This window comes from Diceros bicornis, chromosome 5 (genome assembly GCF_020826845.1).
Source record: "Diceros bicornis minor isolate mBicDic1 chromosome 5, mDicBic1.mat.cur, whole genome shotgun sequence".
Taxonomy (NCBI): Eukaryota; Metazoa; Chordata; class Mammalia; order Perissodactyla; family Rhinocerotidae; genus Diceros; species Diceros bicornis.
In genome coordinates, this window is record NC_080744.1 from 40,234,788 (window position 1) to 40,246,938 (window position 12,151).

At 52.2% G+C, this 12,151-nt stretch overlaps 1 protein-coding gene across 6 annotated transcripts in view; it reads left to right on the plus strand.

The window, feature by feature from the left end:
- The window catches only part of STARD9 (StAR related lipid transfer domain containing 9), a 114,557-nt gene that overhangs the window by 84,317 nt on the left and 18,089 nt on the right, over nt 1-12,151 (plus strand). For 4 of the 6 annotated variants that reach the window (XM_058541363.1, XM_058541357.1, XM_058541359.1 and 1 more), the window contains 2 exons: nt 1,175-11,410; nt 11,601-11,798. In XM_058541363.1, the coding sequence (XP_058397346.1) occupies nt 1,175-11,410; nt 11,601-11,798 (10,434 nt within the window). The remainder of the gene's footprint in view (nt 1-1,174; nt 11,411-11,600; nt 11,799-12,151) is intronic. The other 2 variants (XM_058541360.1, XM_058541361.1) reach the window with 2 other exon arrangements.

Here is a 12,151-nt window from a genome sequence, read left to right on the forward strand (position 1 = left end):
TAAGCCACAAGGCCAGCCCTCCCTTGTTTCTTTTGTCCTTCACTCCTTACATTCAGTCATGAGGATATGTTACCTCCCCAGCTCTTGGAGCAGGGGGCTGCGTCTGCCTCTTTCTGTCGTCCAGGCCTGGCACAGAGCCTTGCCCATAGTGGGTGTACAGTTCATGTCTGTTGCTGTTATGTTTGCTCACCTCTCTGGTCTTCAGAGTACTAGGCAGGCTTTTTTTTTTTTTCAACTTTTTATTATGAAAAATTTTCAAACATACACAAAGTTGAGAGACTAGTATACCTATCACCCACATACAGCAGTTATCAAGATTTACCATACTTGCTTGATCTCCCCTCCTTCCTTTTTCTGATGAAGTATTTTAAAGCAACTCCCAGGGCCGGCCCCATGGCTTAGTGGTTAAGTGCGCGCACTCCGCTACTGGCGGCCCAGGTTCGGAACCCCGGGCGCGCACTGACGCACCGCTTCTCTGGCCACGCTGAGGCCGCGTCCCACCTACAGCAACTAGAAGGATGTGCAACTATGACATACAACTATCTACTGGGGCTTTGAGGGGAAAAAAAAAAAGAAGGAGGAGGATTGGCAATAGATGTTAGCTCAGAGCCGGTCTTCCTCAGCAAAAAGAGGAGGATTAGCATGGATGTTAGCTCAGGGCTGATCTTCCTCACACACACACACAAAAATAATAAAAAAAATAAAGCAATTCCGAAACATTATGTCATTTCTGTCCTACCAAGTATACAGTTCCAGAAAATAAGGGGTTTTCTTATAACCACATTGTGATTATCACACCTTGCATCGAATAATTAATTTTGTTTTTTTGATTCCTTGTAGTATCATTTAAATTGTTCCTCATATTGCACATTAACTGCCTATTAAGTTTTCCCTAAAGGCGTGATTAGATTCAGATTCAGTTCAACCTTTTTATAAGATAAAGAAATTGAGGAATAGAGTGTCCCTGGGGCCTCTTTGAGAGCCAAGACTATAGTCCACAGTTTTCTTTTGTACCTATAGAGCTTTTCTCTGACCTCAAAGACTATAAGAGACAGTGACATTGGCCTAGTTTTTAACCTTTTTCAAAGCAGACTAAGTGGGACTTTATATTCCCTCTGCCAGCGGGAAATAAGGACCTCTTACTTTTCTGAGATGGCTTTCCTTGTCTCCACAGTGTTTTCCTGAATTGGGATCCCTCCACCACGTTACCTCCTATTCCTGACCCTACTGACCAAATATCAGAGAAAACCCCATCAGAAGATTACTTGCCCCAAGCGGCTTCTTACCTTCCAAGGACAGGGCATTTCAGCAAGAATGCCCTCTGTTCCTCAGGTGAGGGGCAGCTCTGCACAGCCAGGGGGGCCTTGGCCAGGGAGGAAGCCTCAGCCCCAGACACCTGCTTCACCATGAGCTCTGAGTCTGCCAGCATCCAGGAAATGGAGAGAGTTGGTAAGCAGCCCCACTGGATGGTGTCCCAGAGCTTAGCATCTCTGGGCCAATCAGCTAACAAGCTAAAGCCAGGGGATGAGCCAAAGGCCCTCACCCCTTCCACCCACACCAGGAAGGGTAAGGGACCAGCGGACTCTGGCCATGCACCAGCAGGGTGGCGAAAACAAGGGAACTTTGGGACCCACAAGGCTGCTAAGGGAGCTGGTTACAGTTCCTCACATCCCCGTGGACCCAAACAGGCAGCTGGGTGTGGAAAGCCAGCCAGGGCTTTATGGGCAGAATCCAAACCACCTTCCCCAAGCAGGACATCAAAAAGGCAGCAGAGGGTGCTGGCAGCTAGGGTCAGAGACGTTGCCAAAAAGTCGTCTTGTTTGCCTCATGGCAGCCCTTTGAAGAGGCAACACAGTGCAGGGGACCCAGACACGATGGCGTCACTCACAGATTCCGACCGAGTAGTGGATCATGCAAGAGGAAAGGATGATGATTTATCTGACGCAGATAGCAGTTACTCAGTAGATTCTCTCTCCTGTGTCTGTGCCAAAGCCCTGACGGAGCCGCTGAAGCCAGAGGATCCCCAGGGGAAGGAGCGGGATCTCCTAGAGCCAGAGAACTCCGAAAGTGATGACAGCCAAATATCTAAGGACTCACTTGCTGAGAAGGGGTACCAAAGCCCACAAGACAGCCCAGAGGGCAGTTATCTCACCAACGGCCAGGGCCACACCAGGGCCAGAGCTAGAGTCTCTGTGAGGGGCTTCACCACATCCTCAGACAGTGGACTATTCGCCCAAACTCACAGGAGCTTTTCCCTGGATAGCCTGATTGACGTTGAGGAAGAACTGGGGGAAGATCAGCAAGAAGAGCCTTTCTTCGGTTCAGCTGATGAGATGCCCACGGAGACTTTTTGGCACCTGCAGACGTCCAGTCTGCCCATAGTGGACGAGGAGGCAATGTGCAGTCTCAGTCCCATCAACTACAGAACAGGAGCCAGGCTGGATGCCATCCTGCCAATGAGCAGTTCATTTTACCTTGATCCCCAGCCCCAGCCCCACTGTGAACAGCCTGAGTCGGAAGTCGAGGCAAGGTCCTCTGAACAGGCCAACACTCTCCAAGGCATACAGCTTTCAAGAGGGAGCCCTCTGTTGTCTGTGGATTCCTGGTTTTCTTGTGACTCCAAGATCAATTCCAGCAGCCCTCCAGGAATAGTGAGTTCTTCATGTCCAAGTCCTGATGTCCAGGAATTTCAGCCCTGTGGTTGGGAGAGGCCTGGATACTGGCTAAATATGGAGGAATTAAAGCCCTCAGGTACAGAAACAGTCCTGCCTTATAGCCCCAAACTGCCCCAAGGTGGTGCTGAGGTACCTGACAGTGTAAGGGCTGTGTACACAATCCCTGCTGCTGATACGTCCAGGCTGTCACTCTGGGGGTCTTACAGGCTTCTTCAGCCAGGAGCTGATGGCACCTTTCAGGCCAGAAGTATTCCTGATATGGCCCAGCAGGGCAACTCTGAAGCATCCAACAACTCTAGTGTGTCCAGCATGTTGGTTGCCTCTGCTGCCTCATTCCCTCATGTAGGCAGTGCCTGTGAGAAGGACTGGGCTGCCCTTCAGCAAAAGTACTTCCTTGAACTGTCTCATCCTGTTTTGGAGGCTGTAGGAGAGCCCAGGCCATCTTTCCCCTCCCTCGAGGAAGACTCCAGATCCCTGACCCAAGCTTCTATCAAAGGGGGAGATACTCTATTGCCAGTTGGTTCTGGGGTATCTAGCAGTCTGGATTTCAACAACTTTCCTATCCATCTATCCAAAATTAGGCGTTTGAGAGCAGAGAAAGAACAGGACAGTATGAGTGTCGAGTTAGAAGGTACTTCAGATTTCTTTACAACTAGTGAGAAAGAGGTGAGTTGTAGTGGAACTTATTCAGCAGACGTAGAATCATTGACTTCTGGAACTACAAATGCGCAGGTCTTTGCAGCAGAGAACAGGATAGCAAATTCCATGGTAGAAGCATGTGAAGTCAAACAGAACAACTTGGAAGAATCCTCTCAGAGTAGCGAGAAACCTGGACTAATGACTTCCTCTGATGAGTGTTTCTTCCCAAAGAATCCTTGTCACAGTAATGTCACCATAGCCACCAAAGAAGACCATTGGCCCCAAGGCTGGGCTCCTCTCAGGAAGAATAGTGCAGGCCAGGCGGGGCAATTAAGTCACAACAGCCACCACCCTCTTCAGGAAGAGAAGGCAGACTACCAGGAGAGTTCCAAGGAAGTAGTCGGGAGACACACCAATCTTTCCTTTGCCTTTCCGTCAGGTCCAGAGCTGTATCTCCACTCTGCTCCCTGGAATCCATTTCCATCTTCCCTGCAGCCACCTCTCGTGGAAACATTCTATGTGACCAAAAGCCGGGATGCTCTGACAGAAACTGCCTTAGAGATCCCGGCTTGCAGAGAAGCAAGAGTGCCTTCTCCACCCCCCAGGGAAGCCTGGGGCTTTGGTCATGACCACCAAGCCCTACAAAATGTTTATTTGAAGAATAGTGTGCCAGTGTTGTTACAAAACCAAAATTCCAAGATTGCTTCATCTCAGCAGGTCACAACAGAGAGGCCAGTTGATCTGAACACCAAGGAAGTTAGCGGAGAAACAGGGAAATGCCCTGGAAATATTAAAGAAGAAAGCCATAATTCAGTTTATTTTTTTGTTGCCCAGAACAGACATTTTCTTCCATCTACTAGCACAAAAGTATGTGAATTTGAAAATCAAGTTGGAATTTTAAATAAACACAGTCTTCCAGCACTCAAGGAGGGAGAAAAGGCCACTGGACAGTCCTACTGCAATGTTCGCTCAAATGGTTCTGGGTCTCGGAAGCCTCTCCAGGTTTGTGAATCTGAGGCAGGTGGGGAAGAAGAGCAGCATCAGAATGCAGTCCTAAGACAGACCCAGGCCTTTGATAACAACAGACAGCTTACTTCTAGGGCCAGGTCTGATTTCATGTATAGAAACATCAATTTAGGCCTTGACAAGGACATGTTAGGGGAACCTGCTCTTTCTTGGAAGTCCAGATCAGTACATCATAGAGTAAGCAGCCCAGAGATAATGGCCCAGGATGAGAGTCCAACCTATAAGGGGGAATGGAAGAATGAAACTGGGCTTCTTGGAAAAGCTTTCCATCCCAAAGACAGCTCAGAAGAGGTTCCACGGACAGAGTCCACATATAAAAGATTCCAGTCAGTTACATGCTCTCAGGAAATAAACTCCAGTGAAGGCAAGGGCCCTGGAAAGTCACAAGAAACATTAAACTCCAAAGAAGAACTTTCTGGAAAGAAACAGAATAAAAGAGTTAATAATGGTGATGAAATGGCTAAGCTAATTAGGAGTGTAACGCAGCTGGAAAATGGCATCTTGGAAATCGAATCCAAGCAGAATAAGCAGCCATATGCTTCCAACATACTGAGAATCAGTAAAGAGTTTGTGATCCAGGACCAGAAGGACCAGGATATTGCTGACCATGTCCCGGGGCCAGGCAGCTCTGGAGATCACTTTTCCTTCAAGGATCAGCCATCTTCTCCAAAACAGACAGATGATGTTATCTTTAGGGATGGTGAAGCTGGAGAAATGGAGCTTAGTAGTAGCAGTGGGGAAGATCTCCAGGTCCAGAAAATCACCCTGAGCCCCTTCCAGTCAAGGGAATGTGTACAAGATGTTAAATTTGTGAGAGAGCACACCCAGCCAGCTGTATTAGACAGACCCACCAGGGACACTTGTGATTATTTAGGGACATGTACAGCTCACAGGGAGTCCACCAACCCTTCTGTTAATCCAAGGAGAACGAAAGCATTGGCTAGAGCTCTGCCATTGCAGTCCAGGCCTGAGAGGTCTTCTGAGAAGGAGGGTAAGTTGGTGGATGCATTAGCAAGCCCCAAAGGGCAGCCCTGTGCCTTGGGAAGTCTTGAGAAATTAGAGACTGTGAAAGGTTTTCAAGAAAGCCACGTTGCCAAATGCATAAGTAGTTCTAAGCAAGAGGAGCCAAAAATTCAAGGCAGAGTTGACAAAATGGCTGTGCAAAGAGGAGGGAGCCTACAGGAGGAAAAAAAAATGGTCTCATTGACTCAGAAACTTCCAAGTCCAAGCCAGCATTGTATGGGCACATTTTCCAGCCAGGAGACTGGCCCACTGCTGAGCCAGCCACGCTCCTCTATGGCTCCTCACCAAGACCTGAGTAATACCTTGCCCTTGAATTCTCCAAGGCTGCAAAGAAGCTATCTTCATGCACCTGATACTATAGGTGTCTCTTCAGTTGACTATGTGCTGGATCCCACAATGTTGAAAATGCCTGACAGTCCCTTGGTAACTGGAGCAGGGTGCCAGGACCACTGTGGAGAGCCCAGAAGCCACAGCCCTCAGGGAAATGTTAGAGGCGGCTCCTCCATGGCACACTCTGCTTGGTGTGGGTCTGCAATATCCATGGCCATGGGATCTCGTGGTCAATCCAGTGTACCAGAGAGCATTCCCCTGGGGGCAGAGGGCAGGAGATCAGTAAGCACCAGTCCCCAAGACCAAGGAGGAGACCTTAGAAACACGTCGATGGGCTTGAGTACCAGGGTGGGTTCTGTTCCTGAAGCCGAGGCAGCTGTACAAGGAGGAACAAAAAAAGCCAGTTCCCTGAACAGGATCTCTAGCCCACTTGAAATGAGAGCCAGCTGCCCCTTAGAGGAGGGTAACAACCAAGGCAGGGAGGTGAGGCAAGAGGCAGAGGAGTTGGCTGAGGACCTCAGTCCTACCAGTGGTGCTTTCTCAGCACCCCTGTCCCTGCCAACAGTGCCTCACCCAGAGGCCTCTGCCCATACATCCACGGGTCTAGCTATGTTGGAGGAGACCAGACAGGTAAAGACCCAGGGAAAGCAGCCTCATGACTTGGTGCTTGGGGGCACAGTCCTTCCTTACTATGAGATTTTGTTAGAACCTGAATGTTCTTCAAGGGCCCCTGGCAGGCCTCAGTGTCAACAAATGGACCCATCAGTGTCAGACGTGACCAGGAACGAGGGTGAAGCACAGGGATTTCATGTGGCATCTCTCTCTGTTGAACCAGGACATCTGTTGACTGATGAAAGGAAAGTCCTTCAGGCCACACCCCTCTCTGCAGACAGCTTTCAACCTCTGCCTAACACTGAAACTAACACAAGGCCGTGGTATCCCTCACAGACTTCCTCCCATGCTGACCCTGCTCTGGACAAAAGCCATTGTCCTAGAGAACTGAGACATTTCCTGGGAACAGGTGAACAGTTTAAATGTCGCTCTAGCTCTTCTGAAATCATAGAGAAAAAGAAAAAAGCAACCAAAACGCCTTCCTCTGCTGGTCCTTTGGGCTCAGACAGTCTTCCTTCTTCAACAGCTGTAGAGGAGGACAGGAGGGTAATACCAGAGAAAGTAGTGGCTGCCTTATCTTCTCAGGCCCTTTCTGATGATCCTAGAGTGATTCTGCATGGGCAAAGCCAATTAGCTCCATGGGAGACTGCAGAGGGCATGCCCCCTGGCAATCAGGAGAGCAGCCCGGCACACCAAGAACCTAGAATTTTAGACACTACGTTTGGAGGAGCTTCAGGTAACTTCTTAGTAGCTGCACAGGGAGTAAAAACAACCTATTTTGAAAGTCAGCTTATGATCTGTGATGTTCAGAATTCTGCCAGTCTCTCAGGCCCTAACCAAGACCATGTCCAACACCTTGAGGCTTCCACTGGCTTAGAAGGGAGGGCAAGTCCCAAACAAGGTACCGTCCTGCCTGGAGCCCTGAGAAGGGTTGAACTGGAAGCTCCCTCACAGCAGTGTGTGAAGTGGAAGGGGAATGTTGGCTCTGGGCTGGCAGAAGCCTGCAGGGCTGGCAGCAAACATCCCAGGCCAACTCCATTGCCAGATCAAAGACCTAGCCCAGATCCTGGAGGAGTTAGGGAGGAGGCCCTATGCAGATGCCCACAGGAAACTTTAGATTGTGTTGTCTTCTCAGGGAGCATTGAAGGCAGCAAGACTAAGAGCGCATCTGGGGGGCAAGAAGACAGCAGAACTCTTCCTTGCCAACAACTGTGCAGTCCTCAACCCATTGCTTCTCATGCCTGTTTCATCACTTCCTCCACTTTACTGTGTTATAGAGATGGTGACATGGGGAAAGGGACTTCTAAGGTTGCCCCACACACTCTTCACCCACCCTGCATAGTACCTTCCTGGGCCTGTAGAATGGATGAAAAAGGAGAGAGCTATCCCAGGGAACCTGGGATGCTCTTGGCACATGGCCTTGAACCCAAAGGCATTAATGTGGAATTTGGGGCAACAGACAGCAGCACTCTGGAGCCCTCCACTACTGCTGCTGTCCTATCTCTGGCTGAAGGCTGCAGCTCCCCTGCTCTCCCTGATGTGAGGACAGTTTCCCTTAGCCACTCAGTAGCTGATGGAAGCTCAAAGTCAGTCGGGGATCCTGAGAAAAAGGTTGCTGAGAAAACCATACAAGAGCGTGAGGCTGCCGCTTTCCCTGCAGGCATATACTCTGAGCCACTGAGGAAGCTTCAGCACAGCTCTGTAGGTGGCCAGAATGCACAGGAGTCTCAAACTAAGCCAGAACCACCTGTAGCAACCGGGAGACCACACATTCTGAATTTAAGTGAAGGGTTTGTCGAGAGTGAGTTGGTGGTAGAACCACAGCATAGATGTTTAGAAAATGTGGTCAGATGCCTTCCAGAAAAGCCACAACTTTCCACTGAGTCCAGGAATCACAGTAGTTTGCATCCCCAAGCCAAGTTCATAGCAAAGTTAAAGCACGTCTCCGGTCCCCAGGTTGACAGTCCCTGGGAGGAGGAAGAACAGGAGGGAGACCAGGCTTCAGGCGGTGGTGATGAACCTCCCCAGGGCAGGAGTCCCCCACGTTCCGATGAAGGTAGCTTGAATGGCTGTCAGGTTAGAGATGCGCGCGGAGAGGAGGTGGCTGCAGCCAAGCCCCCTGTGTCCAAGACATTTTCATCAGGCTTCAAAGGCTCAGCTGCTGTCCCCTTGGGGCAAAGTGGAGCACCATGGCCTGCAGCCCAGAGCCCTGGCCAGCCCTCTTCTGGCAGGGAGCAGCCGGCTCCCCGCCACAGGTGCTCGGTTCCTGTGATTGCAATCTTCTCTGGCCCCAAACACTCCAAGTCCTCCCCTAGACAACAGTTCTCTGTGGTCAGCTCTTCCCGGTCTCTTCAGGAGCTGAACTTGAGTGTGGAGCCTCCTTCTCCTACAGATGAGGATACACAGGACCCTAACAGATTGTGGAACACACATCCCAGGGACTATTCCTCAGGAAGGTCGGCGGCGAGAACATCTCTGCAAGTTGAGGGCTGCAGTCAGAAAGCCTTGTCTAATGTGGAAAATAGCACTGCTGATCACAGGCCCCTGCAACCTGCCACCCCTCCTTACCCGACATCTTCAGCTGTCTCCTGTATGCCAACCCCCGATTTCATGACCAGCTGGAAGTCTGGTACTCTGGAACAGGCCCGGCAGGGAAAGCCAGCGAGACGAGGTGACCAGCGCAGCCCAGAGAAGCAGCACTCCGAGGCGGACAAAGGAGTGTTGCACTTTGGCTCCAGTGACATCAATCCCTATGTCCTGCCCTGGTGGCCAGAGGGGCCTGCGTGCATTGGCTGGAAGCAGTATGTGTTTGGCAGTGCAGTTGATGTCTCCTGTAGCCAGACACCCCAGGGCCTCATACCATCAAACATTGCCCGGTGCTCCAGCATGGACAACGGCCTAGACGACCAGAACGCTCTATTCCACTCCCACCTCAGCACCTATGCCAATGCCCGGGGCCTGTTGAGCACACACAGCAGCATTGAAAATGCCCGAGGTTCACATGAGGCCTGGGAAGTATGGGGTTCCTCATTTGCCTTGGGAAACTCCCGCATCCTAACTGACTCTGAAGGAGCAGCCCCCACTAAGGGTCCTGACAAGAGAGCCCAGTTCCCAGGCACCCCTGATGAAGCAGGCTGTCTGAGGAGTGAGGCCCCCTTGGCTGAAGGAAGTGCTGCAGGTCCAGTGGATGAGATTATGCTGCTGTATCTATCAGAGGCGGGCAGCCCTGTGGAGCAGTCCAGGGTGAGCACCTTGGAGCAGGGCACACAGACCCAGGGCTGCAGGCTCCACTGGAGCTACACCGACATCTCCTCTGCTCAGTCAGAAGCCAGTGCAATGCCGGTCCCTGATCTGGCCACTTGGACCAGCATGCACAACCTGTCTCTCCACCTCTCACGGCTCCTGCACAGTACCTCTGAGCTGTTGGGGAGTCTCTCCCAGCCAAGTGTGACTGAAAAGAAGCAGAATACCAAGAGGGAGATCCCAGATGAGGTGCCCGAGGTCCTTATGATGGACAGCTGTACTCAGACCACTGTGGATGAGGGCATCCAGACTGACCTGGCCTCACCACCTCTGCAGCTCCAGGCCCCAGAGGCCAACCCTCAGGAGGTCAGTGTAGTCCTTGAGGTGCTGGGTACAGATATCTCCACCATGTCTCAAGAAAAAGGACATGTCCCAGGGACACTTCAGAAGAGAGAGGCAGAGGAAACAGCATGGAAAACAGCAGGGCCCCCAGATCTTCAGGAAGAAAGCCCCCACTGCAGACCCCAGAGCCCTCCAGGACCCTTATCCCACTTGAGGTTTCAGAAAGCCTCCTTTGGACAGAACCTCCCTTTTGTGAGCCTCCAGGCTTCCCCCGATGCCTCCCTACCTCCCAGCTCTCAGCCAGAGGAACCCTCCTGTTTGGCTGTCAGCAGCCCCAGCCTCAGCATCTCGCATTCCCCGGGGCCCTGCCCCAGTGCTGTGGAGTCTGTCAGGGAGCCTGGGGTTCAGAAGGAGCTGTGCCCCACAAATGCCTTGTTGGTGGACAGGGCCTCTTCCCCAATCCTCACACTTAGTGCCAGCATCCAAGCATTGGGGCTGCCCTCAGCCTCTTTGCCTCTCTGGGCCCCCTCAGCTCACCCTCTTGAAGGCCACCAGAAGCTTGTCTCCAGCCCAGACCTTCCACTTGATGCCCCTAGGCCTCCAAGGGATAATTATTCTCAAACCACTGAAGAGTCAGATGGCTCCCAGAGAGTGAGGGCTCCCTGTGGAGAAGTCAGAAGTCCCTTAGAAAGGAGCGATGGCAGGTCTTTCCTTGAGATAAGCTCCCCCAGCAGCCCACAGCAGAGCCCGAAACTCCAAGTTCATTTCTTAGAGCAGCCCCCTCAACAGCTTCAGCCCAGGACCACCACCTGGGTCCAAAGCAGACTGCCACCTCCACCACGGAGCAGGAGCCAGAGGCTGGCCGATCGCTTTGTGCCTGAGGGCGTGGCTTCCCTGGAATGTGGCCCACTGAGCAGTAGGGGGCTAAGGCAAGGACAGAGCAAGACAGAAAATGGGGGTGAGAGTTCAGCATCTCCTGTGCAGCCACAACCCACTCTGGATATTTCCTCTTCGTGGGGAGGCCTCCAGCACCTTAGCCCCTGTCGTGTCTCTAAACTAACTGGTACCACAGGGCTCCAGGGTTCCACCTTGGGCCCAACTGAGGTCTGCCAACCTGAGGGGCTGCTGCGCCTCAGTTCCCAGATGTGCATGGCACCTGAGCCCCAGCATCCCAGCCTGAGGGACCTCCCAATGCATAACAAATTCAGTAATTGGTGTGGGGTTCAGGATGGCTCTCCTAGGGGGCCGGGTGTGATGGATCTCAGCTCTGGAGAGCAGGCACAGAGGCCCCCACAACCTCCTGACAACCAGAGCCAGGATCCTGAGTGGTCCCAGAAGGAGCAGATCACCCTGCAAGTTGGGGCCCAGAACCTCTCACTCAGCATGGAACTCACAGAAGCGAAACTGCACCACGGCTTTGGTGAGGCAGATGCCCTGCTGCAGGTGCTGCAGAACGGGACCGGGGAGGCACTCACGGCCGATGAGCCTGTGCTGTCCACTTGGGAGGAGCTCTATGCCCGGTAAGGGCCTCCAGCCTGGAGTGGGAGGGCCGGGGGTGGGCTGAAAGGAAAGAGAACTAGTGAAGGGTAAGAGCTGGCTCTTACCTCTCCCCTTGCTCAGCTCTGGGGTCTTCCAGGGGTCAGAGATAGACCTTAAGATGGAGAGGGCATTCAGGGCCAGCTTCAGTAAATTGATCACATTTTGTCTCAGGCAAAAACAAACCATTGAGACTCTCCGGAGAGAGCGGGCTGAGCGACTTCAGAACTTCCGCCGGACACGAAGCCTCAGCCCCCAGAAGCAACTGAGCCTCCTGCCTAACAGAGATCTCCCCACCCGGGACCCTGACTTACCCAGTAGGCGCCGAGAATACCTGCAGCAACTGAGGAAGGATGTTGTGGAGACCACCAGGTACGGATGTTGCAGGTGCTGTGTGGGGTGAGGGGGTTGTGGGAGCAGGGCCTGGATCTTAGCATCCTAGAGAATGGAGGCTGCAGCTTCCGTTGACAGGAGCGATTCCAGGAGTGGGTCCTACGTGGCTGTGGACAAGTGGAGACAGCTGTGAGAGACGAGGGCAAAGGGAAAGAAGAGGATGTGGGAGGGCAGAGAGAAGTCGTGAGAGAGGAAAGACAGAATGGCTGTGACATGCTATGTTAGACTGCAGGCCTGAGCCTCAGAATGGGATGTAAAACCAAACTTTAAGATCCTGTGGGCAAAGAGAGGATGGGTCCTTCAAGAGGTGGTGTTGAGTGGGCCTAGGGTGA